Source organism: Callospermophilus lateralis, chromosome 5 (genome assembly GCF_048772815.1).
Source record: "Callospermophilus lateralis isolate mCalLat2 chromosome 5, mCalLat2.hap1, whole genome shotgun sequence".
Taxonomy (NCBI): domain Eukaryota; kingdom Metazoa; phylum Chordata; class Mammalia; order Rodentia; family Sciuridae; genus Callospermophilus; species Callospermophilus lateralis.
The window spans coordinates 144,264,315-144,291,732 of NC_135309.1; the positions used below are offsets into that span (position 1 = coordinate 144,264,315).

Consider the following 27,418-nt stretch of genomic DNA (forward strand, 5'->3'; position numbering starts at 1 on the left):
CATTGTCAATTGCTGTCTGTTGTCTACCTCATTCTTCTTGATCTCTGCCATAGCCCCATCTCTTCTAGGAGATTAAGAACAAAATGCTATTTTTATGTTTATGGGAGATTTTATATTTATATCTATAGAACATATATGGTTAAAGAGTACTCAGCAATTGTTGAAAAGGGCAATGTAATATGCAAAGAATTCAGGGACGAAATACCCAGCAGAAATGTTTATTCTCCCTCAACAAGACAACCCTTCTGGTTTAGTCAACATGGAATTAATAGCAAACTAACCTGACTTTTCTGTTTTTGCCATTCATCTTTCTCTAACCAGAATGCCAATGGTATTGACAAAGAATCTCTTCTTGACTAAACTAGTCAGGCTTCTGGATTCTCTCCTAGGCCCAATATGTGCATTATTTTGTTAAAAACCCACTTTTAGCAGAGAACCCTGCTGAACCAGTTTCACAAGAACCTCCCACCCTAGATATCTGATCACCTATCATATCTGATTGGGCTCCTCATCCTTCACCATTACAGAAATATCTGATCACTCTGATTTATTTTTGGTAAGAATTACTAGGTCAGTTTAGCCCACATCCCTTCTTATCCCTGATGTTTTTTTCTGAATATTTTTCCATCCACTGATCCCCACCCTGCACCTTGGGTAAAAGTTCCTGTTTGTCCATGTTCATGTTCAGGCTAGTCTCTTTCCCACTGCAAAATCCCTATACCTACCATGATGGTCCCCAATAAGTTTTCTTACTATATTTTTAACAAGTATCATTGAATAATTTTTTCTTTAATAATACCCAACACAACTGGACAACTGATCAGACATTGACTATATTGTTCTTTAGTCACTGAACACAAGTTGAACTCTTCCCAATTATCATGTAAAAGTCTTAAGAACTGGTACTCTACCACTGATTCTCAGTGTATCAATATGTGGTCAGCTTTAAAAAGCCATCAGTGTCCAGGAATGACTGAAGATTCAGAATCCCTTGGAGACAGGACATTGGTGCTTTCTTAGAGTTTCCTGATGACTTATTTGAAGTCAGAGTTAGAAACCACTGGTGTTTCGGTACCAAATAAAGGGATTTAGCTGTTTGTTTCTAATTTATTTTTCTCCAAAGAAAACTCTGTCGTTTTATAATGAGTTATGAATAACATAGAAATGTGTATCTGTGCATATGTGCATGTGTGTGTGTGTGTGTGTGTGTGTGTGTGAGAGAGAGAGAGAGAGAGAGAGAGAGAGAGAGAGAGAGAGAGACCCTTGAAGAACTTGCAGTTGTCCTGGGAAAGTTCACTTCGGATCGAGTTCCTCCCAAGATGAAGTAGGAGGGCTGGGGTGGAGAACCTCTGACCCTCTCTCTTATCTACCCCTTCTACCCATCCCATGGCAGTGCTGGCTTGGTAGCTCAGACTGTCAGAGAATCAGGTCACTTCACTCTAACCCTCATTACTCAGATAATTGAAAGGCCAAGTTTGAATTTGTCATATTCTTACTCAGAAAGTAATTTTCTTTAAAAAAAAAAAAGCTTTAATAATTGTCATCTTTTTGTACTATTTTTCCTAATAGCATTTATACTTCAACATCCAATTAATGAACATTCTAAATTCCAGCAAAACCACCATTCCTATAATAAGCACCCTCCCCTCCTCACCCCCATGCACAGCTTGTCTTCATGTTCTGACGACATCCTGCTCCTCCAACCTCATTTGCCCTAGCTTTCTTGTCCCTAACACATGCCATGTCACCCTCCCCTCTCTTTCGTGGGCATTCCCTTGTCTCAGTGATCCTGTTCGTTTATTTAGATCAGAAGTTCTCAACTAGTGGAGAGTCCCATACTCCCTCTCCAGGGGAGGAATGTCTGAAGACATTTTTCATGGTCACAAATGAGGGTGGGGTGCTATTGACATCCGGTGGGCCAGAGGTGCTGCCAAGCCGCCTATAATATACAAGACAGCCCTCCAACAAAAGGAATAATCCAGGCCAAACTCGCAACAGTGCTGAGCTTGACTTAAATCATGTGCCATTCTTTAGCGCATTGAAAGCTACATGCAGCTGCCAGAGTTGGATGAATTGCTATCAGATGTTTATTGAACACTTTGGAAATGCTGGACGCTACCACAGCTGTAGAATTTCAGAGCTTTGCTTTGCTGAAAACCAAAGTTCAGAGAGAAGTCAATAGGGAGAAGAGACTCAAATGACCTCTTTCTGCAGTCAGATACACTTTAATTCCAAAGAATTTCTTTCTTGATAGGCTTCTCTATCCTGGAACAGGCTATGCAATACTTTTGTCCTGAAAACCATTGGCAGCAGGGTGCATATTTCTTAGGTTTAGATAATCAAAAGCTTTTATTAAATCTTTTTAAAAAATCTGTGTTGAAAATTCCTTTGGGGGAACAACACAGTATGTTGAAACTGGATGTAAAAATGAGAATTCTAGATAGGGAAGAGGGGAGGGAGGGCAAGTGAGGAGGCAGGGGATTAGCAAGAATGATGGAATGTGATGGACATCATTATCCAAAGTGCATGTATAAAGACACGAATTGGGTCTCAACCTACTTTATATACAAACTGAGATATGAAAAATTGTGGTATATATGTGTAATAAGAATTATAATGCAAAAACAAGTACATGTATAAAGACATGAATCGGCATGAATACACTTTATACAAAGATATGAAAAATTGTGCTCTATATGTGTAATGAGAATTATAATACATTCCGCTGTCGTGCATTAAAAAAATAAAAATTAAAAATAAATAAATAAATGAGAATTATAAGAAAAGTGATTGAGAAACAAAAAAAGCCTTGTCCATGAACTCTCTGGGGAGGAGGAGTGACAGCTCTGAGCGGTAAATATAAGCTTTTCAGATACCATGGAAATCAGGTGTCAGAGGAAAATGTTGCCACTTGAAATTTGTATCCAAGGAAACGAACTGCTAGGCTAAGTTTGTAAAAATAAATACTATTAGCAGAGCGATATTCATTTATTATGTATTCTTTAAAAAGCAAATTAATTTTATTTCTTTTCTCTAATCTCTTTGTGAATTTACATGCATGGCTTAGTTCTGGGGCCAAATTTTCTGGCTTGTTCTCAAATTTTCATTGTGTTTTAATGGGAGAGGAATATTATAAATTTGCGGGGGGTTCATTCTCAACCTTGCTCATCCTGAGATCCTGGGCAGCAGCGTGGTATGGTAGCATAAGCAGAGGCTTCTCAGCATGGATCTGGGATCCAATCCAGACTCCACCACTGGTAGCTAAATGACTTTGGAAAACTGGTGAAGGCTTTGTATGCTCCCTCATTGATATACTGAATGTAAATATCTATAAATAAGGCTTGCCGGCAGGATTAAATAATATGGAGTATGGAAAGGGTTTAGAAAATATTGTGTATTTTAAAAAATGGCTGATTTATTCTCTAGTCCTTACACCCAAGGCATGACATCAAATTTCTCTGAAAAGTTATCACCTCATATACCACAGGTGGGTGGGGTAATATTCACCCTCTGTCTCCTGGTTACTTCATAAATACCTGAGGAAGCTGAAATCAGCCATAAATAAGAAGGACTTCTGAAAACTAACCATTGTATCTGAACATTTCATGAAATTTTATTTACCTTATCATATCTTACTGCAGAACACAGTTCTAGAAATCATGCCTGCATGTTTTGTGTTTAATTAACATTCTCAGGAACTGAAATCTTTGACCAAGCATGACAGCCTCATCTTTCAACAAAAATGTTCCACACAATAGAAGCATGACACAGACTTTCTAATTGATACTTTGCTTAAAGTTTTAGTCCAGATAAATTAACAAACTAATAGGGATTCAGAGAAGGGAGTATGAGTATATGCATACAGAATAAAAACAAAATAAATATAGGAAAGATAATAGACATTATTACTGTACACATATATGTGACTGCATGACCAATATGATTCTGCAACATGTACACTCAGAAAAGTAAGAAATTATATCCCATCATTGTATGATATATCAAAGTGCATAAATGCATTCTACTGTCATGTATAACTAATTAAAACAAATAAAAAAATTTAAAAAATAGAAATTCAATACAATTAGCTGGCTGATGTCAAGTAATCCTCTAAACACAGATATCATTGATTTTAAATATAAATGTGTAAGTATATATGGATGCCTCTGTGTGTGTGTGTGTGTGTGTGTGTGTGTGTATACCTTGGGTATTAAAAACAAGGGCAAATATTTAACTTTCAGGGTTCCAAAGACACCCCTGGGATCATTAATATCTTTCTGAAAGCTGTGCCTTTAGTTTGAGATATGAATTGAGTTGATTCAGGCTTGATCTGCTAATTTTGTTGATCCTTAATGACCACCAGCCGAGGCACTGGTATTAATCTTGTGCAAAAATAGCCTCAAAGAAACTCAGACATTGGGAAATAGCTGCAAACAGAAGAAAAGGAACTTAAATCTTAGCAAAAACAAAAAACAAAAAAAAATGCTCCCAAATGGTGAAATTTTAAAGACTTGTCAAATTGCTTCCTCTTTGCTCTTCTTCCTTAAGTATAATCTCCAACTTGTTTGAAGGGAGTTGGAGGAAATTATGCTTCCAACATGACATCAGAGGCTGGGGAACAGGATGAATTGTTTTCCTCCCCTGCAGCATGATGATGTAGAAGGCAGAAGCTGGAAAAATAGTCATCATCTCACCAAGAAAACTCGGCTCTGGATGCTATGTCTGCATGGTTGGGACTGCACAGTGGCTGTTGGTTGCCTGGCTCTCATGTGTGGCCATCAGCACTTCCATTCTGACTACCTGGGTGTCATGACTAATTTCATGAGAGGAGTCTGCATAATTGGTCCATTTCAAAAGTTTGCTCTGGATCCACAAGCTATATCCATGAGCTCAGCTTAAGAAGCATAGCTGGAGAAAAGGGTATCATTGACCTTGTTCTAACAGGCTGCTCTTAAAGCCAAGAGATGAAGAGATGCCAGTTAGCCACAAAGGCTCAAGGAAGACTAGATCCTGTGATAAGCAGCAGGAGGCAAGGCCCTGGAGAAAGTACCTGACAGGTCTTACCTTGCCAATGCATGTGTATCTTGTATTGCCTTCTTGACTGTAAGCTTCATGTTATACAGTTTGTTCATATACTCAAGAAATTAAGTATAAATTTTTCATTTTCTGAAGCATCTCAGCATATAAGGGAACACTTGAAAACCAAACATGTTTGTATCATTCGAAGAAAAAAAAAATCATTTGATGCCCACTCCCAAGAAAACAGCTTTGGAGCATCTGTGACCCGGTGGTGGGATCTCCTCTGCTCTTCCCCTGCTTTTGTATTACCTTTGCATGAAGTAGCTTTCATGCCCCGTGGCTGTTGTAGCAAATTGCCATGAACTTGGTGGCTTAAAACAACTGAAATTTAATCTCTTATAGTCCTGGGGTCCAGATGTCCAAAATCAGTATTACCAGGCTGGAATCAAAGTGTCAGCAGGGCTGTACTCCCCTGGAGGCTCTAGACCTTTCTTTGCCTCTCCAGTTTGTGATAGCTGATTGCATATTTGATCATGGCTGCATCGCTCCAACCCTCAAGGCCAGCTCTCTCTTCACATCACCTTTTTTTTTTTTTTTTTCTCTCTCTCTCTCTGTTGAGTTTGTGTCTGTCTACCTCACAAGAACTCTTGTGATGGCATTTAGGCCCCTCCTGGATAACCCGGAGGCCTTCTACATCTCAAGATCCTTTTCCCTAATAAGGTGACACAGGCACCAAATACTAGGATGTGGGTATCTTGGGGCCATCTTTCAGCCCTACCACACTATTGCATTGAGGGGCAACTGCCAAGGCACAGCGCTAAGCCTTGTCACTTAGGGTTTTCTTTATCTCCTCTATGTCTATCTCTAGGATGGGATTTAGCTTCAGCTCATCTCCTGTCCCCCAGTCTCTGCAGTCGTGTTCCAACAGGTAGCTCCCTCTGGCGCCCCAGCTGTACCTTATCCTGTTACCACCAACTAGAAAGTTCTAGTGATGGGAGGGTAGAGGTAGGAAAAGACAACCACGCTTAAGGGAAGTGAATTCTGAAAATACTGAAGCCAAGTTTTAGTGACAAGTGAATGATAAAATGCCAATGCCTGTCTTGTCCTAAACAGGGAGCTGGTGTTGAACCCACAGCCTTTTCATGTGCGTAGTTGATATCCCTGCTTCCCTCTCCTCTCTGCATAGTAGGCAAGCACCTGCATCCGGGTCTTCTGGTACCCACCTCTCTGAGCACAGTGTGTGCCTCCCTAGAACACAGCCCCAGTAAGGGGAGATGTGCATGCCTCTCTTCCGGGGGCCTGTTGTGTATAGCAGTCAGCACAGGCTCCAGAGACATACAGCTCTGGGTTCCAGTCTCTGCCTTCTACTAGTTTTATGCTATTGAGTGAGGAAGAAAAAGTTTCTTCCTCTGGAAAATTGGCCTAATAGTTAGCTGAGTAGTTGTGAAAGATAAAGAGAATACATAAGATGTTTCTAACATATGGTCAAGAGTAAAGTATGCGCTCAAACACTGGCAAAAAGTATTTGGTTTATACCACATGGCATCTCTCATGAGAAATAGTAGATGCTCAACAAATATTGGCTGGTAATATAAGGGCCAAGGCAGACTCTATCAAAACATAAAAAAGAATGTGAGCCTCAGGAATAAACTGTTTTAAGGAAAGAAATAGCTTTGATTTTAAGAAGGTGGCCAGTCCAACAAAGAGTGGCTTTGAAAAGCAAGAAAAGATTCCCAGGCATTAGTGCAGTGGGTGCTATCTGATGAGTGTCAAAAGAATTTATTGGTTGGTAGAGGCTCATTAACTTTGAGGGAAAACAAGTACAATGAAAATGCAGAAAACTTTTGGAATAGTCGGCTATCTTGAATCAACATGGTTAGCAAGTGAATATCTCTATAACAATGGTTCTCAACCCAGGGTGATTTTGCCATCTTGAAGACACTTGGCAATTTCAGCCTGTCTCAACCTGGATTGCATCCCTCTAAGTGGATGCAGGCCAGGGATGTTCATAAGCATTCCTACAAGTCACAGGACAGTTCCCACAACAGTCTTTCGGCCCCCAAGGTCAATAGTGCCAAGGTAGAGAAAGTCTGCTGTCTAAGTCCTGTCTTCCAGCTCATCTGAAGTATGAATGGGCATGGTGATCTGAAGGTGCCAATTCACAATGAAGGCTACATTTGCATGGTAAAGTGCCCTTGGAAAAGCAAAACCCATTAGTTAAACAACTTGTGGGTAAACCACGAAGAATTCTCTTTAGCAAGATTTAGTCTTGCCAAACAAACAACCATACATCACCTTTTAAGAAATACCATTCTCTGGGAAGATAACGTCCTCATAGCTAGCCACACGCTGCAATAGCACAGCCTCAAAAAACTCTAACAGTTTTCCTGTATCTATTCTGACCAGCCCACAGTCCTCCTGTGTCACTGAGCACTGAATTACTGTTAAATAGAGTCACTGTAAGCAGATACGTATCGCTCCAGCTCTGTGTTATCAGTGGTTACCTGGGTGGACAATCCTTTTCATAGCACTTCTTTTGTCTCCCATTGGGCTGTTTTTCCGGGTTGCAGAATGTAGCTTTCACCACCCCATGGCCCTTCTTCACACAATGGGCAGTCTGCCGGCGGATACCTGGGGGTCAGACAGAAAGATCCATACATCATATGGAATTCTGAGTGTGCCCTGTCTAAATTTCTAGCCAATAGAAACTGTGAGAATGATAAAGTAAAACTGTCCTAAATTTGGGGTGGTTTGTTACATATGGAAGTAGCTAGAGCAGCACTTGATTAATGTTGACTTTCATCCTTTTCTTAGAGCTACAATTCAGTGTGGCTTGCTGAAGTCAATCCACTATTGATTTCATCAACTTTTAATTCCTTCTCCTGTGCTACAGTTCTTCTGCTTTCCCTCCAGATCTACTTTTCCCCTTTCTTCACTTGGCTCTGAACCTCATGGAACCAGACCTGTGGTTAGTTCAATTAGGACTAACAGTCCAGTTAGGTTTGGGAAATGGAGGCACTATTTCTATTTAAATGCTGTTTCCCTTGATTTTTCAAGCCTAGGGGTGGTAGCCTGGTTTCCCCTACCTGCACTGTTAATGGGCAGGAATAATTACTCACCTTTCTTCATTTCCCTAAACCCTATCCATTCCTGTAAAAGTAGCTAAGGTAGACAGTTTGGGTATGCTGTTTCCTCTTGGTGCCCTTATGTGATAACAACATAATCTTCAGTGACATACTCATTAGATAACTTTGAAAACCAATTACTGGAATAACAATCTTTCTTTAACAGGATATTTTAATAACCTACTATGAATGGGGTTAGAATCGGTCTTCCTTTTAAGGGAAGTTATCATTATATAAAGCTACAAATGCAGAAAGTGTAACAGGCGAGGTTGAATCTATGTGACCTTGATCTTCCCCTGGCAAGTAAAGAAAGAAGAATGATATTGACATTTTATTTGCCTTTCCATCTGCCTCTTATTCCTTCAAACAGATAACAGCTCCCAAAGAAACCCTACCTAATTAAGGATGCCAGTCAATCAATATGTTCAGATCTAAGTTAACTGCCTCTCTGAAAGTATTTACTTGAAGAGACATTAAGTAGAAATCAATCACATTGAAAAATATATGAGAATCAAATTCAAAATACTATTTCCAGAAGTTTCAGCATCCCTTTCTCTATGTAGCAATGAGAATGTGGCTACATGTCTGTAAGAACTTGATAAGTCCTGTTGGACATCAGCAGTAACAGGTCCAGTAAGTGCCTTGACTTGTAAGAACTGTTTCCTTATACTTTACAGTATAAAGTAATCATCTTGAGTGGAAATTGTTGTGTTGAAAGAAATAACAAGTAAAGTTCCTTATGTAAAACAAACAAACAAACAAAAAACTCTCAACAATAACACAGTTCATCATATTCTGAACTTAATATTTAGATCATAAAATAGAGGGAATCTGTTACATGGTTCATTTAGTTTACATGAGCTTTCCTTGATCCGGAAGTTGAATTTAGGAAGGGTATAATAAAACAGCTTAAGACTTAGGTTATTGTAATGAACTATGGAAAATTCTCCTAACATTAGATATAACATTGATTTTAATGTGAAATGTCAACAATTTTGTGATTGAATAGAAAGGCTGTCACTTACTACAATCCCCCTAAATACACAGAATCAACAGTAACTTTACAGGACAGTCTAAATTGTACAACCATCTGTATTGCTGACTAGTGTACCCTCAATCTACCAAATTTCTATTTTAATTACCACTAAACATTTACCTTGTTTTTTTTTTTTTTTCAGGCTCCCTTAGATCCCTCAGCTCTATTTTCCTGGCTCAATGAGTTTGGTTTTATCCTTCGTAGTGAAACTCAGCCTAGAAAAGCCTGGATGCCATCAATATGAGTTTAAGCATACTGAAGTGTGTGTTCACACGTGTGTGTGTGTGTGTGTGTGTGTGTGTGTGAGATTGACAACAACCACAGCATCGACATCAACAGCAATGCCATGAGAATTAGAACTGGTTTTGAATCCTGCCTTAACACTTCCTTGATGAGTAATCTTGGGCGATCTTCCTTATTTTTGCAAACCTCAGTTTCTAAGATGGCAAGAAAATTATAGTGCAGGGTTGTCATGAGGACAAAAATGACATATGCACCCTAATATGAACATGATCAACCCTAAGTCCTGGTACAATGCTAAGTGCAAAGTAGGATTTTGCAAACAATTCTTGAATATGGATTTGAAGTTTCTTTGTAAACCATTCAACCAAACTCTCTCTGAAACTTCCTGCACATTGTAAAATCAGGATTGGTTTTACACTCTCAGATTAGGGCATAGATTATATTCAATTTATCCAGAGCACTAAAGCCTTAGTTTTCATACTGCTCTGATGCAACCAAGTTTCTGCAAATAATTCAACCTTTAGTCACACAATCCATTTTTTTTTTGTAGCTCAAAAAGGCATTGACACTGATTTAAATAATTACAAACAGTTGGATGGATATGAGTTAATGTGGCTTGACTTTATCATTTGTCATCACCAAAACTCATACATCTCACAAGATCAGTAAGACTTAAAGCCAATAGTATTTTCTCTCCTGAATGCCAATGAACTTATTACACAAATTCATTAATTGACTTTCATGGTAGGGATAACTTATAAAAAATTACATAGACGGTGCTCAAAGAGCATTGCTTGTACGTAAAGGGTGTTATGTGATATTAGAAAAAAATGGATCTGCCCTATGAAGGAACAATTTTCAAAATTTTTCACACACTGTCTCCATATTGATTATGACTTCTCTTCCTTAGCCACTGTGCATGAGTCTGGCAAAGCAAGTGAATGAAGAAACTCAGAAGTGTATAAAATCTCACAACACTTGTGAGTTGATAAAGCGTACAGCAGCATTTCACAAAGCACACTGTGCAAAGAAAATCTTCACAGAAACCAGTTGAAAAAATCCCAAGCAACAGTGCTATTAGAAAACAAAACTAAGAGCCTGAAAATAAGGGAGGGACTGATCTCTGCTGACTGCAAGGGGTTAAAATGGGATGGAACTTAGAAGACCAGCAGAATGAGAGACCATTAGATTAGTCACCTTGACTAAAGGTTTTCATTTGTTCATTAGTGAAGTACACTAAAAGGTTATAATATCTCCACTGTACATTACTTACAGTTTTTTAAAAATTATTATGCATATGGAAAACTATGTAATCTTCTATTTTGTGTCATATGTTTAATCTACCTCAATACATATTCCTATTACAATTATGAAGTCTTACATTAAAAAGTACCTTCCAGGTATCTTTCCAGATTTTTTGGATCTGTCTGGATTTGATGGATCTTATCTGACAATTATGTTGGGAAGAGTGAGAGGGACTGGCACCAAAATGACAGCACTTTGAGAAAGTCAAGGAAATGTCTGACTCTGATTTTCTGAGAAGTGGATTCTGCCTTCTGAACATCAGTATGTGGTCACTCATCAGGGTTATTTATTGTATTGTGTGTGTGTGTGTGTGTGTGTGTGTGTGTGTGTGTGTTCGTGTGTGTATGTAGTGCTGGGCTCAAATCCAAAGCCTTGTTTATGGTAGGCCAGCACTCCACTGCTGAGCTACACCCCTCTCCTCTCATCAGGATTGGAGGGAAATATGTGTCCCTAATTATATTCTAATGCTTGGTCAAGGATATGTGGACATATCTCAAATGTGGTTATATTTAGCTTTAGTAGGAATACTGTTGGATAAACTTTGTGCAAACTAATTTTAGGATCTGCTGTATGAGTATTTATTTCCATTGAAGGTAATTCCATTGTAGGTCTGTTGGCTTACATAAACAATTTGAGCAGTATCCAGGAACTTTCAAGTGATGTTCATGATCTTGGAGTTTTCAATCTTTGCCTTTTCCTATGAGAACAGTCCTTGAGCAAAGGAACAATGACTAAACTCCAGAAAGAAACCAGCCAAGTAGGGAAAAGGGAAAGTTGAAGATGAGGGTAGGGCAGGGGAAAGAATTCTCCCATTTGTGCAGGCCATTGTAATACCAACAGACCCCAAGCTGCAGAATGGAGGAGACCACAGAGCACAAAATTGGCAAAGGTCAAGTTCAGAAGTGAAGAGCCATTTTCTCACAACAATGCCTTTGCTATGAGTTTTACTAGACACAAGAAGTTTTGGTTAGGTTGTACTATATTTGAGAGAACCCACAGCACTAAGTCTGTAATGGGCAAAAATGTGGTTTTATATCACTGTGCAAGTGATTCTGGATTTTTGCCAAAATATTCTCTTGTTGAATAAGGAGTCCTGCAGTTTCCTATTGAGACCTGCATTTGATGTTTCTCCACTGATCATGCATCTGTTGTACTTTTACTGGTGATCTTTTATGGGTGACTCAGGTTAATTTCTTTCAGCAAGTTTCTTGTAAGGATGTTATTATTATTCCAATTTCTTCCAACTTTTCCTAAGAAGTAATAGTCCTTATATATATTACATAATATATATGTTATTATATTATTTATACATATATACATATATATACACATTTAGGTATGTGTATAGATATAGATATAGATATAGAGTGTATGTGTTTGTGTGTGTATGTGTGGGGGGTTTGCACAGGTTAAAACCAGGGATGATTAACCACTGAGCCACATTCCTCCTAGCCCTTAATTTTTTTTTTTTTTTTTAATTTTGAGACAGGTTCTTGATAAGTTGCTTAGGGCCCCCTTAAGTTGCTGAGACTGGCTTTGAACTTGGGACCCACCTGCTTCAACCTCCTGTGACACTGGCATGTGCCACCCTGCCCAGCTAAGATAAAATAATATTTGAATTTAATTTTAAATTAACTTATAAATGATATTTGTGCAACTATTAGATATACACAACTTTTCAAATATTAGAACAAGACTAGATACCATATTTTCTGTTCCATATTCATTTTCAGGAGGTACGTGATTTTCTTTTTTAAATCACAGCACCCATTGAAAATCCAGTGTCACAAAGTAAGATGTCATTGAAAGGAACGTAATGAGACCCACTCTTGAAACTGCATTGCCTTGAGCTAGTACTTCATGTGATTTGCTAGAGATGTTAAGTATTGGGTGTCTCTTTAAAATTTTTCTATTTCCATGGAAATTTTAAAATATTTCACAGCACCTGATGAGTTCACTGACTCACTCTTGCAATATAAATACATTTATGACCCAGGAATTCCACTGATAGGTAAACAAATTAAGAAAGCTCAAATATTGAGGTAAGAAAGCAGCAATTATAAGGTGCTCATTATAGCACTGCAGAAATAGTTATGAAATGCAAAATAGTAGAATTTATAAATAAATTTGGGGGCATTCATATAAGGGAATGATATGCAGCTCCTAAAATAAATATGCTACCACTACTTTATTCAGTGTGGATTTATCTCAAAAGCATAAAGTTGAATAAATAAAACAAGTAAGGAATGATACCTTGAATATGATACTACTTACAGAAAGCTTAACTTCCTGAGAAACAGGCATCACTGTATACACATGTAACAGAAGTGTTCAACAACATATATGAGAATAATAAGCACTGGTTTCATGCCTGTGTTAACTCTGGGGAAAAGAGGATGAATGTGAAGCTGGGGTATGCTCCTTAACACTAGTTGTGGGATGTTTCTCTTGAAAAATGAAAATTGAAACCAACATGATCCAGTGGTAAGATATGATAAAGTTGAGTGGTTGGTGCACAGGATTTGCTATTACATTCTCTATTTTTCTGGTATGTTTGAAATGATTCCCAGGTAAAAACTGAAAAACTAAAATAATAACAACAGACAAAAAAGTAAGGCTCCCACCTTTTTGTAACCCTTTTTCTTAACATTGTCGTAATATTTATGCTCTTTGAGTCTAGAAACTCCACAAAGAAGTTAAAGCTAAGGAGATTATATTTCATGTGAGCCCAAAGATGCTCTTTTTGTCCCTGATGAGCAGAGCTCTCTCTGTTTTCTTGTTGCCATGTCTTGAGCTCCTTCCTCCCGGATCCCTTTGCCATGATGTTCTGTCTTACTTCAGTCCCTGAGCAATGGAGTCAGACCTGTGAAGCCAGGAGCTCCAAATAAACTTTTCCTCCTCTAATTGTTCTGGTCAGGTCTTTTAGTCAGAGTGACAAAAAAGCTGATTAATACACTATCCTCATTGCAAAACCCAGCCACTTATCTCTTTATTCCTAGCGTTTGGAAATATTGCACATGAATCAAAGGGTTCATCCTGTCTTGAAATAGAAGAGGGTGGAGGGGTGGAGAATGGTCTCCTGTTTTGGGAATCCCTGCCCCATTAGTATTGGTTAAGTTTTACTCTGTGATGTGCTGGGACAAATGATTTAAACTTAAAGCTTCAACTTGAACTTCATTGAAAGACAAGAACAAAGAGGATCATAAATTGAAAAAGTACTGGTAACTCCATTCACAGTGACTTCGTTTTCCTCCCAACTGCTCCTCTGGGGAAGTTTCTTTCATCCACTTATTTTCTACTTAAATGACCTTTGCTTCTCTGGAACCCCTCCCATCGCCCTGGGCAATGAGGGTGGGACAGGAGGTCAGTACATTTGGAAACGCTAACACACCAGGGGAAATCACGGGATGGACTCTCCCACCAACACCACTTATGGCTGCAGCCACAGAGAGCACCCTGGTCCCCAACCCATTTCCAGAGGTTTAGCATTTTCAAACCTCATACTTTGTAAAGTGAGGTCTTCATCCTTGTGTTTTCTAAAAGCTGACCTTGGTTTTCTGTGACGAATCAGGAAAATAAAGAGGGTAATAGTACGAAAATTGTTTATAATGTTGAAGGTGCATGACCCAACGGCTCCTTCTACAATATCTCTTGGAGTGGTGAGGCCAGTGAAGGATCCGGCAGAGTCTGAGAATGTGAGAGGGCAGCCCATGGAGAGGCAGCTGGCCTCCTGACCCATTCACTCCTTCACTTTTTATTCCCTTTGCTGGGTTCCAGATTCTGGCTCTTCACTCTGTAGCTGCCCTAGTTTTATAGGCAGTAGTTTTAGGCTGGAGGCAAAAAGTTTTAGAATCAACTTGGACATGATCCAAAAAAGAGAAAAGAAATGGAGGCGTCACACATGGTGCTATTATTAGAGCCCTTTAAATGAAGGAAAGCCCCAAGTACCCATAGGCCCTGAACCTGCCTTCACAGGCCCTGGAGAGTTCGTCTGGCACCATGGTGGACAGCTATGCTCCCCAAATGACCTTGTGCTACTTCATCTCTCCCAACCTCCCTTTTCAGGTAGATGATGTCCAAGTGACTAAGGCCAACCAATGAGATGTGAGCAGAAGCGCCTCTGCCTATAAGCCACGTCTCTGCACTGTCACTGCCCATAGGGCCCCTGGGCCACATGTTGGCACCCTGCAGATCCGTGCACATGGAGTAGAAACCACTGGATAAGATGCTTCTATGGACCACTCTAGGAAGGTGGCTAGGGTTCCTAATGACAGCAGCTGTCCCTCACCTGTCCCACATGTCACACTGCACTCTGTCCAGCGGCCAAACTGCCAGAAGTACACCAGTTGCTCCACGTCATTGTCAAGGCCATCTTTCCGGATTGTGTACTCATACTTGATGCCTGGGTTAGTCACCTGGAATAGGAGCTAAAAGGCAAGAAAAGGATCACATCACACGATGTCATGACTTTAGACTGCAAACCACAGTCACGTCAAAACTCTACACAAAGGTCTATCATCTGAAAGTAGTTAAGAGAATACACATGAAACACCATTAAATGGACCTATATATAAGTTCATATTTGTGTCTGTACCTCTACTTTCATACCTCCCTCTACCTCTGTCCATATCTATATAGTCTCCATTCCGTTATTTTTTGGTTGGATTTCCATTTCTGTAAATGGGGATGTCCAATCACATGGACGTTACTCTGAGATAATATCAGGGAGTGTCCTTTCCAACAACCAGCTGATAGGTCGCTTGTGTCTTATGTAATTATCAATTTCGTGAATACAGATAAGTGCCTTAGTTCCCTCATGTACTAAGTAATAATAGTACTTACTAATGGGGTTATGATGAGGGCTAAATGAGTAAATACACATAAAGTTATTAGAACATGACACAAGGTTAGCACTAAATAAATGTTGACTGTTATCATGCCCTTGCTGTTGTCTTTTGATGCTCCATCCTAGCTCTCAGCTGGTTCGTTCCTTTAATGCATAGTCATTCTGGGATAAGAATGGTCCTGGGTTTTAGCTAATGTGTGCTGCTCTTGGGATCTTCCCTTCACTTCCTTGTCCTGTAGGTCATCCTACAGCACATTTGAAATAGATTCACCTTAAACTCAGAGGTGGTGAATTATTTGCTCCCTGGCGTTGAGATTCCCATATGTACATCTTTTTGCCCTTCTGACCAGGTCAGAAATAAAGTCTGCTGACATTCATGGACCACAGCTGCCAACCCCGACCTCTAACTTTTGAATGTGGCTAGATTGACTGTCTGGGGTATCTGCTGTTCCCAGTCTGCCTTGCCTCTACCAGTACAGTCATGCCTTTTTCTTTTCTCTAGTTCAACACCAAAATGAACGACAAGTCCTTGTGACTCTGAAGAGCACATACTGCATCCTAACACCTCCTTCCTCCTACAGCTTCACAAAGGCAAACCTTCTGCCTAAGGACAAGCGTCTTCCAGCATGTACCTTCTTCCCCACTGCTGGGAAGCTACCTGGAGACTCACGTCACACTGACAATAGGCTGCAAGCTCTGTTACATATCTGAGGAATAATTACCCTCAAGTAAACCAGCCTGGAAACAAATCAGACTTCCTCATGGGGGATTTGAGAGCCACTGGCATTTTGTTATGGGAGCTTTAGCAATTCCTAAGCAATAAAGGATGAGACCCACAAATATATTGCTCCCCTCTCTCTTCTTTGCTAGAAGAAGTTTTAATGATTCTTACTTCATATGCCCCAGCAAACACCTGGAAAAGGAAAAGAGGCTACACCGCATCCACGTCTGCAGTTCCCTTCCCCTCTGCATTACCTGGATCCACACTGACTCATTGGTGGGGCCAGGAGCCATCAGTTTCTCCAGGTCTCCTTTCCTGTCATACTGAAAGACCGTCCCTGCCAGCTTATAGTTCCCATTCCACTGGATAATAAATCCTCCATTCAGATAGTATTTTTCTGGGTCTTCACTCCTGATGGCCAGGAAGTTTCCTGCTGCTTTGATTTCCATCACCCTTATGTCCCTCGCTCCTTTGGGAATGAGCCCGATGTCAACATAACCTGAGAATTGAAGAGATAATAGTTAAAAAGACACGCTAGCTTCTTGGCTGAACACAGTCTGTTTCTGACCCTTCATTTATCCTCCTCCCTGTGTCCCCGTTCTCTTGTACCCTTGCAGGGTGTTCACTGGGATTGGCAGAAGCACCAGTTACTGAGAATTTTAAAGAGCTTGGCCAGGAGCAGAATTTTCAGGAGCTTTGCAACTCAATGTGTAAACAGTTTTGTGAGAAGAGGTAAAATAAATGCAGATTAGACGCTGTAGCTTTTTTTTTTTTTTTTTTTTTTTTTTTTTGGTAAATACAGCATTTATTTTTCTGTGATTTTATGTTGCTAATTCAAAATGTTACAACTCCCAGCCAGCTTTCTGCCAGCATTTCTCCCTCTGCCACTCCCTCTGCCACTTGTTGCTGCTGTCAGATGAGTCTCCCTAAACATAGCATTGGATACATACTTCTACTCCTCCCTATTGCCAGCAAGTTAAAAAAAAAAGTGTCTTACAAGTAATTTAATCCTGGCTTCTATTCATTAAGAAAATTCTGGAGGAAATCTTGCCTTGATTGCCACCTGGCTTGTTTGAATACATGCCCTGATGAGAAACTTAGTTCTGGGTACAGCCTTTGCTGTTGGACAATCCCATTCATTAGAAAGTCCCTCCCCTTCCCCCTAATGTCTTGCTAAAATAGTAATTGGTAGTTTATTTTCATGTGTTCTTATCCAGCCTTCTGAAAAAGCATATGTGGATATCCACGTAGAGATGATGAACAGCTCTAACCACAGTCTTCTCCTCGCTTACTTGTTGTCATGGTGGGAGGCGCGCTGGTGAAGAAGGAATTCACAGAGCAGTGTCCTCCATTTGCAGGCTCTACACCAAGCATGTCATGCTTCAGTGTGATTTAGTCTAAGAGACATCACCTCACAGAATGGAAAGAACCTGGACTTAAGAAGGTTATATGAAAGGTGCCCTGGGGCACTGGAGTCAGAAGACTTGTCTTCTAGTCTCTACATCATGAATTAGCTCTGTGACTCTCAGTCACTCACTCAACTCCTCTGAACGTTGTCTTAACAAGGCAGGGGACTGAATGATGCCATTTGAGGGCTCTCTTCATTCTAGTGTTCAACGATCTTATTCTCTTCTAAACTATTGTTTGTTTCTTTAACTTTTTCAAACAAAATGTGGTTTTGAGGCTCTGATCATTCCATTAATTTCCCCATAGATATATACTAGTCTTTGTTAATTGGTGCATTATGATTATACATATGTTATATGTATAATTATTTAATATTATAATTATATAATAGTAGGATCCATTATGTCATAATCATACATGCACACCACTTGATCAACCTCATTCTGCAATACCTTCCCATTCCTTCTCCTCCTCTCTCCTCCAATCTGCTTTCTCTTCTGTTCTTCCTTCTATTATTGTTATTATTTTTACTGTTATTTTAATTAGTGTGTATATATGTCATTCATTGTGCTTTATTCACACAAGGAAATAGCATAATTTGGTGGATTTCATTCTCCAGTATTTTCCCATTACCTACCCTCCTCTCTTTCTCTGATCCCCTTCCTCTATGCTATCAATCTTCCTTTCATTTTCACATACACAGGGTTTTTCGGCCTGACAAGTAAGACCCTCATCTCAGTCATCAGAAAGTGCTTGATTGCTCTATCTCCCTCAGATATGAAAGTAGTATGAGTCCTGGGAGTCAAACATTGGCCTGCTCAGCAGCAATGATTTGCTCAGAAACTGGATATAGGACATAACCTCAGCCTTATTTTTCAAATTGCAAGCTCCCATTCAGAAGAACCAAAGTATGAGTCTTGTAGTATTCAATTAAGTTTCATTTGGCTCCCATACAGTTGCCTGAAACAGCTGATTAAAATGACTGATGCAAAACTATCTTGGGGAAGATATTTATCATATGTAATTGAAGCTAATGCAATTTTTAAAAATGCCTTTGGGGTGTTGCTATCTGTAACCATCTTCTGACAGGGTGTTGAATGCCTTCTAATAGCAGAACTCATGCAGGGAAATCAAACCACTTTAAATATTATACCTCCCACTTTGTTCCTACCTTTAAAAGTGAAGGGAATGATATAGAATAAAGTATATTGTTATATTGCATGCATGTACAAATATGTAACAATGAAACCCATCATTATGTACTAGTATAATGTATCAATAAAAATATAGAAAATGGGTGGAGGGAAGAGATGGAGAAAAATGATAAAACAGTTTACTTTTTATTCTTCCATTTAGAGAATTTTAAAGTTGGAAATATTTATCGTGGGCAGATTGATTTTCTACTAAAATAAAGCATTCAGCAAATATCAGTGCTGTATCTACATAGATTTTAGATAGAAGAAGGATTGATAAAAATAGTTCCAAAGAGTTAAGAATGATGAACATATTAATCAAGCAAAATCAATTTTCTTCCATCTTCTCTACTGTGAAACATTAGCCACTTCTGCCAGTATTGAAAGGAAAGGGAAAACACTAGAGGAAGAACAGTGTTACCTTAGATTAGGTAGAGGGAAGTGATGGGAGGGGAGGGGAGGAGATGTGGGGATAAGAAAGATAGTAGAATGAAACAGACATTATTACTTTATGTATATATGTGACTGCATGACCAATATGATTCTGCAACATGTACACTCAGAAAAATGAGAAATTATATCTCATCTATGTATAACAAAGTGCATAAATGCATTCTACTCTCATGTATAACTAATTAAAAAAATAAAAAAAAATAAAAAAGAAGCAATAAAAAGAAGTTGGACTGACTTGCCCTTGACTTAGAGTTTTAGAATCAATTATTTCAAGAGAGGTTTATCAGGGTAAGAGAATCCTGTTACACATGGTGAGCAAATATAACTGTCTTGCTAGAAGCCAGTGGAAAGGAAAGATAAGAGAAGGAACAGATACTAAGGCAGCTTCCTGTCCTAAATGCTTCTAGAACAAAGGATTACAGCCCTAAACCACGGAGAGTCTTTAGTCCTCTTGATAAGAAAATTCTCAAGCAGAGGGTCCAAGAATTCTCCCTCTCCTCCCACCCAATCCAACTTGAGGTTTCCTAGGAAACATGCAGCAGAACAGACTCCATTTTGGCTTTATGACTGCTATGTCCCCTCTTATCATTATGAACCTGGATTCTTTCTGGAATGTTGTCTTATGTGATGCTCATCCTTTCTATATGCACTGCCTTAATCCAGACCTCATCCCCTAAACTTGGATTCATGTTTTAGCTCCTAGCACTGGGTTCTCCCATGCCAGGCAATTTTGTATGTTGCCAGGGAACTCGTCTCTCTAGCACTGACCCTCTCATTTTAGTCACCCACCTAAAACCCAGGAGTGGTCTCTCCTCTCTCTGAAATTAACAGCAAACACATTGAACCTCATGCTATAGTACAGGAGTTACTTTTGAGTCTTGAAGCATATAATTTCTTCCGAAAATGTCTCCTCTTCCCACTGGCCAGTCCTGTGCAGACCTTCCACGCTCCTGCCACAGCTCCTCCTCCTGCCTATGCAGTGGTGGGTTCTACTTCCTCAGAGTTTAGAAGGCCAGGGATGCAGACACCTTGCCCTACAAGAGTCTGTTCTGTAGCATGTTTCCCAGGAAACCCCATGTAACATTATGGGATTAAGCAGGTAGCTGTAGCAGGACCTGTGAATGTTGTCAGTTCATAACTATGGTGCATTTTATCTTCCAACCAGCAGATTAGTGCAGAGCCCAGGGAGCCATCACCAGAAGAACCAAGCACATGAACACACAGAATCATTAATAGGTGGGTACCTAGGTGGTCAGGTACACGTGCAATTCCAGGCCACTGTTACTTTTACTCTATTCCAAGAATTTCCTTTCCTAAAGCTGCAGATTCTATAGAACAGGGATTTTCTCTGTTCTTTTTCTGTTTTCTATATTGCAGATTACTATTACTATTACTTTTGTAGTGCTGTGATTGAACCCACAGTGCTCTGCATGCTAAGAAAGTGCTCTACCGTGGGGCCATATCCCTAGCTCCCATTTTTTCTTTAATATTCTTAACTATGAAAATGAACTATATGTATGTTGTTTCAGAAAGAGGAAATTGAATTCAGTATCATGCCAAGAGAGTTATGACTCTATTATGTGCAACAAATCTGCTAAATATGTTTGTGATTTTGTTTATATCCATATTATTAAAGATGAGTTTTACATGGTAGCTATTCTAGTGACATAAAAAGATTTTGAGATGAAAGTCTAAGCTCATTCTGGTTATGATCAGAGTAAGGAGGTAGAAGTTGAGGCTGGTAATTAGGGCACTGAGTTAAGTAGTCTAGTTAGCCATATGAGAGTTCCCAGGAACTCAGATAATGGGTCCCTGATTCTCAGTAACTAGCAAAGCGGTGTGAACAAGACCAGCTGAGCTTAGTGATCACAGGACCCAGCAAGAGCAAAGTCCAGAGAAGCTCACTAAGGCCAGAGAAGCAGGCCACAGTGGTGGTTTTAAGAAGTCCAAGATGCCAAAACATGTCGGGAAAGAGCTAGCTGATGTCTGACACCAAAGCAGGTAAGTAATACAGAATCCAGGGGTGTAAGGAGCAGCAAACAAACCAAGACTGAGGAAACTGGGCTACAAAGGGTCCACGTCTAGGCCAAAAATACGGCCATGAGAGATCAGGATAAAGGTTACAGATCTGAGAAATAAGCCCACTGTGTTCTTGGAAAAAACAAGCTTAATGTCCATCAACTTCCTTCTGAACAGGCTCCTTGTTTAATTCCTGCCTAAGGGTCAAGTTTCAGAGCAGAGTCTTGGGTCAGTGACTTCAATGGTATAAGACAGAGAAGGCCAACTGCACAATAGATCCTCAATTAACATTTCTTAATCAATGAGTGAGTGAATGAATGAATAAATGAATGAATGAACAAACAAATCAGGCAGTTGTTAATATCTCTATATAGGATACTGTATTCTGGGCCCAAGTTCTTGCATTTCAGGATACTTTTAATCACAGAAACCATGGAACTATGCCTAATACCATTTACTTTTTTTCTCCTACAGTGGAAAATGAAAGCTGTTATGGGGAGCCTCCTTAAGGAGGCTTATATTTCTCAAGTATGGTACTAATTAAAGAGAACTATCGTACCATCAGGTGCATGGCCTCAAATCTACTAAACAGATCTCTACAGAGAAAGCAGCTCTGTTGGGACATCCATGAAGGCCAGGGAGACAGACACCTTCCCCTTCAAACTCTGCCCGATTTCAACTCTCAGATACCCACAGGTATGATCAGTCCTGAGGCTATCAGAAGAGAGACAATTAAAAAAATATTCTCACTCAGGGTCAGAAGGAGCCTCAGAAGCTGAGGTCCAAGGGTTAACTTTCCAAGGCCAATGGTCATTTAGAATAGAACCTGCTCACTTGCCTGCCAGCCTATTTTAATTCCACATCATATTTTTTCTTAGAGCACCCATAAGAAATAAATCAAAGAATTTGTCTAATATTTCATGCCTTCATAGTCCAGGGCAATAGGGACCCTCCATTCCTAAGGTCTCCTGAGAGAAGGAGGAGGAGGGGGAGGAGGAGCAGTGTTTGACCACCAAGGGCACTTTAATTGCAGACGTTTTCACTTATATTTCTTTTTAAATGACTCTGTTAAAAAGAGCTGTGTGCCAAAGTAAGTATTAAAGGAAAAGAACACAGGGGGAAGCCATGGATCAATCTGGCCATGCAGGGTTTGAAGGACTGTTGAATTATTCTGAGAAATTTATCATGTATTTCCATGATTTCCCAGTGCCAGTCTCCACCTGTTCTCCAGCTTCACTATTCCTGGTATTGCCTGATGGTTGCTTATTTCCCCCAGAAAAAAAAAACACACTGGGTTTTCTCATGGCTACAGGTGTGAACAGATAGTGAGACGCTGAGGCTCTGATGCATAAGCACTGGACTATCAAAGCCATGTCCAAACAATCACAATCCCCTGTGTGACTGGCTGCAAAATCATACTTGTTCTGGAAATAATCCACCACAAGTCACAGATACCTGAGAGCAAAGCCCATGTTCTTTTGACCAGGGAGATAAGAGTTAAAACATCAAGTTCCTGAAATAATCCACTGCCACCCACCACAGAAACCACAGTTGGGAGAGGAGAGATGACAACAGAATATTTTCGGACATATGTTACAGGAGCAATGATACCAATTTATGACTTTGGACCACAGTAGGGAAGGGACCCTGACCCAAAAGGCTGGCTTGTGTTCCCAAGGAATTACAACACCAGAGCCAAACTGTAGGCAGGACATCAAGGAGGAAAAGTTCTTTCTCGGATATTCCCTTAACATAACTGTAGAACAGTTAATGATTTTTTTCTCCTTTATTACCAAAGGAATATGAAATCAGTCTTAAGAGAAACTTTTTAAACTTAAATTTATATGAGTACTTATTGAATACTTACTGTAGATTCAGACAAGTAGTTTGGAATTGAGAAGGGTAATGCAAAGACTAAATGACAATTTTGCTCTCAGTTAACGGCATTAGAGAGAAAATTAAACATAAGGTGAAATAAGGCAGCAATACAAGACAGCATGTAAACAAAAAGATGGAATTATATACAGGATGTCTTCAAAGAGAGGAACTAAGTTCCTTTTTTTTTTTTTTTTTTTTTCACTTTGGACTTCACATTAATTAACTATTCCAATGCAATCTAGTTGCATTTCCCAAAATTTTACCTCACTTCTTGGTGTCATTTAAATAGTGGGCTGGGGATAGCCAGGATTTTATGGTGATATAGCCTCACTAAGCATAGAGCAAAGGTAGGATCTGGCAAATGTCCTGTGGGTCTATGGAGTCAAGACTTCCTTAGTGGATGCTGCAGAGTCCAGAATAAAAATTCAATTTCCACAGTGTGCTGGGGTGGCAGGGTCAGAGAGATTTGAGGAACACGTTGAGGCATAAACAGTTGAAGGCTGACACCATTCTCTGGGTGCCAAGAATCATCAGAATCCCTGTGGGTAGCAAATGGGTAAAGGAGAACGGAAAGCATGAAGGGGCACAGAGAAGTCAAATACTCAGCAGTGGCGCTGTGGCCAGAGGCTCTGAGACTTCCAAATGAGTGCAGGGTGGGAGAGCAAGATGTTACTTGTCTCTTTTTCTCTTCCCCAAGAGACTAGGAAAGAGGGGGGAAAAAAACCTCACAATTTTCTAAGTGACTCAAAGGTTAAATGGAAAATATTCAGGGATGACAACTCTGGTTTTCAAAGGAGTTACCATAATGTTAGGAGCACAGCATATCAGAGGCCCAAGTAAGAATCTCTATGGATAAATAAAAATGAGGTTAAATGCAGAAATATGGGTTTTTCTTTTTTTGACAATGGGGATTGAACTCAGGGGCACTTGACCACTGAGCCACATTCCCAGCCCTATTTTGTATTTTATTTAGAAACAAGGTCTCACTGAATTGCCTAATGCCTTACCATTGCTGAGCTAGCTTTGAACTTGCAATCCTCCAGCCTCAGCTTCCCAAGCCACTGGGATTATGGGTGTGTGCCACCATGCCTGGCTCAGAAATATGTTTTTAAGTGAGTTTTTAAATTTATAATTTAAGTTAATAAGGCCACATCTAAATAATGGAAAACTTGTATAAAACATCTTCACAAAGATCAAAAGATATTAGCCATCATAGGGTGCTTAATCATGAGCTTAAAACATATTAAGTTATTAAATTCACATAAACATATTATTAAATTTACATCCCTAGCAAGTAATCTGAAGGATACCTCTCATCCAAAATAAAGCTAATAATCAAAAACAGGGAATAAAATCTTTCAGTGCTAATTCTAAAAGAGAAGGATCTGAATTACATTTAAAAATTTAAACTTAGTAGTTCAGTAGTCAACAATTAAGATACAGGAATAGAATTTAAACAAATTTATATTTACTAGGGAGCAAGATGCCACATCATCAAATGAAGAACACACTGAATATTCTTGGGATCCTACTTGGTAAGTTCATGGCTTCGTCTCTAGGTAGCAGACACTGCCTCTCTCCCTCAGGCCCGCCTGCTTGTGGAGCTTGCTGGACTCTCTATTTCCAACATTGACATCTCCACAAAATCCAGAGATTTAACAACCTAATCCCCACCCCAGGCAGCCTGGACCATGACAGGTGGGACTGGTGATTCTCATCCATTTACCCTTCCGATGGGAAAACTCAAGATGTGCAAGTTCTACACCGGCTTCTGACACAATGGCGACAGCTCAATGATACATCCTTTCTCAGCTTTCCCTCTCTCACTTCTCAACTCCTTACTGGTATTTCCCAGGACATCCTATTTCCCAAGTAATTATTTGTTCCTGAATTCTTGTCTCAGGGTACATCTGGGGAAGCTCAAATAAGAAACCCTGAGTTGTCTCCAAGTTTAACCTATTTCCTTCTCCCAAGAAACCCACATCCAAGCTGGGGTTCATTGATGGGGCCAAAGGACATGAGAACTATTTTCACTGAAAGCAAACCTGCACACGGTCATAGCTGATTTGGGGTGAGGGTGGATTATCAGAAGTCAAAAGCTGGTAAAAGAAGAAATCTTGTAAATGATAGTTACAGGGAAAGAATAATGAAGTAAGGGTTTAAAAAAAAAAGAAGAGAAAAGAAAGGGTGGGGGAGAAGAGTTAGAAGAGTTGCGCTGAGAGCCATAGGGAACACAGAGTGGATCCCCTTTACCCGCTTACAAGGACCAATTGAGTATGAGGGAGAGCTGAAGCAACCCTACTTTGCTTCTCCTTCGGCCTTAAAGGTATCTCAATTCTTCTGCCTTTGGACCTGTTGCTGGCTTCTCTGCTGCTGTCCCAGGCAGAACCTGCCTGTGTCTGCTTTCTTCTTGACCAGTTTTGGTTTCTTTCCTCCCTTAGTTCTTGGTCTGTTTGATGCCACTGACCTTCATCCCTGATCCTCTTGTGATGCCTATTTCCAGAGATCACACTCTCATGTCTGTTCCCATGAGCCGCCAGCAAGCCCTTCTCTCTCTCTCTCTCTCTCTCTCTCTCTCTCTCTCCTATGTCTCTCTGATGCCTTCTGTATTTTCTTAGCAATCAACCACCCCTCTTAAAACTGCCCAGGAGCTCTTTCTCCTTTGTACTGAGGGCTACAGTCTATTTCAAATTCTTTTGAAAATTATAAGCTATTTTTTAAAAATATACAAAACCTAGGAATCTGTCAATTATGTTTGTGGCCTCTGTTCCCAGTCTCCTGCCACTTCAATTACTTATTTGTTTATTACCAGATCCTTCTTTCTGCTTGAACATCTTCCTTACAGTCTGGCAGGCAGAGCCGTCTCCCAGACAAACACCACAGCGATCCTCCGTGGCATTGGAATCGATCTCGTAGTCACAGCCAACCATCTGAAGGAAGAGAAGTCAGGATGAATAACACTGGCAGGAGACACAGAGCTGCCCAGACCTTTGACTTCTTTTCCCCTTTGGTTCTTCATAAACCTGTGTAGCTTTGCAAGAGAACAAAGACAGATGCTTGTTTTTTTCTCCTGATGGAGGTCAGAGGAGGAACCAAATCATTTACCAGTAATAAAGCCAATGGTTCAGGAAGGACAGTCATCCCTCCATACTGACAGCAGATACCAAAATTTGCAGATGCTTAAGTCCTTTATATAAAAGGTATAGCATTTGCACAAACCTATGCATATCCATGTACTTCAAATCGTCTCTAGGTTACTCACAATATCTAATACAATGTAAATGCTATATAAACAATTATTATACTGTATCGTTTAGGGAATAATAACAAGAAAAAAGTCTGTATGTACAGTTTAGCCACAGTCTTTTTTTTCTAAAAGTTCTCCATCTGAGGTGGGTCGATTCCATGAATATGGAACCTATGGATACAGAAGGTGACCATCCTTGTTTAGAAGAGAGAGAGGCACACACTGAATGAGGTCTCTAATTTTTCCTGGGTCAAAGGCAGAACTGAACACAGTTCCAAAAACCTAACTACAAAAACGTCTTGGAATTGGAGTCAGTGGAGCAGCAAGTCTTTACAAGTGCAAACCTTATACTCCCTCCTCTCCACCAAGATTTCCCAGAGGTGATGAAACGACTCCATCTGTAACTTGGTTCTTTAAGGACAGTGGGTTAATCAGCCATCATCAGGAGGAACGTGGCTTAATGATGAGAAGATGCCAGTCCCAGGAGGGAGGAAATCTTAGACTCATCATTAGACCCTCTGGATCTTCCCATGACCCCAGCTCCAGTGCACTTTAAACTTGGCCACAGCCAGCCATCCTGACCTCCCTCCCTCCAGCTGCAGAGGAGGAACAACCAGTTCTTCCTGGACCAAGATGAATTTTGTTTCTATGCTGTAGACACAATCCATTCTCAGCGTTCTGCCCAGCAGTCCTCCTGAACCATCATCTTTCCCTTTAGTCTGTCACCAGGGTTGAGTCATTTTCATTTTGAAAAGCCCTGCCTACAGAAGGGGAGTAATGAAACCTGGGGTGTCCTGAAGCATCAGGTTGCAAATAATCATGACACTCAGACGGAAAGTCATGAAGCACACGGGAGCATCAATTGAACTTCTCTGCTGCCTGCTTTCTTCCACAGCTGCATGGGAAAGCTGCACCATATCCCTTGA

At 40.0% G+C, this 27,418-nt stretch overlaps 1 protein-coding gene across 3 annotated transcripts in view; it reads right to left on the minus strand.

The window, feature by feature from the left end:
* Adamts12 (ADAM metallopeptidase with thrombospondin type 1 motif 12) overlaps nt 1–27,418 on the minus strand; it is a 306,637-nt gene that overhangs the window by 60,240 nt on the left and 218,979 nt on the right. For all 3 annotated transcript variants that reach the window (XM_076857360.2, XM_076857358.2, XM_076857359.2), the window contains 4 exons: nt 26,055–26,175; nt 16,550–16,794; nt 15,017–15,155; nt 7,524–7,650 (listed from right to left, as the gene is read on the minus strand). In XM_076857360.2, coding sequence (XP_076713475.2) covers nt 7,524–7,650; nt 15,017–15,155; nt 16,550–16,794; nt 26,055–26,175 — 632 coding nt within the window. The remainder of the gene's footprint in view (nt 1–7,523; nt 7,651–15,016; nt 15,156–16,549; nt 16,795–26,054; nt 26,176–27,418) is intronic.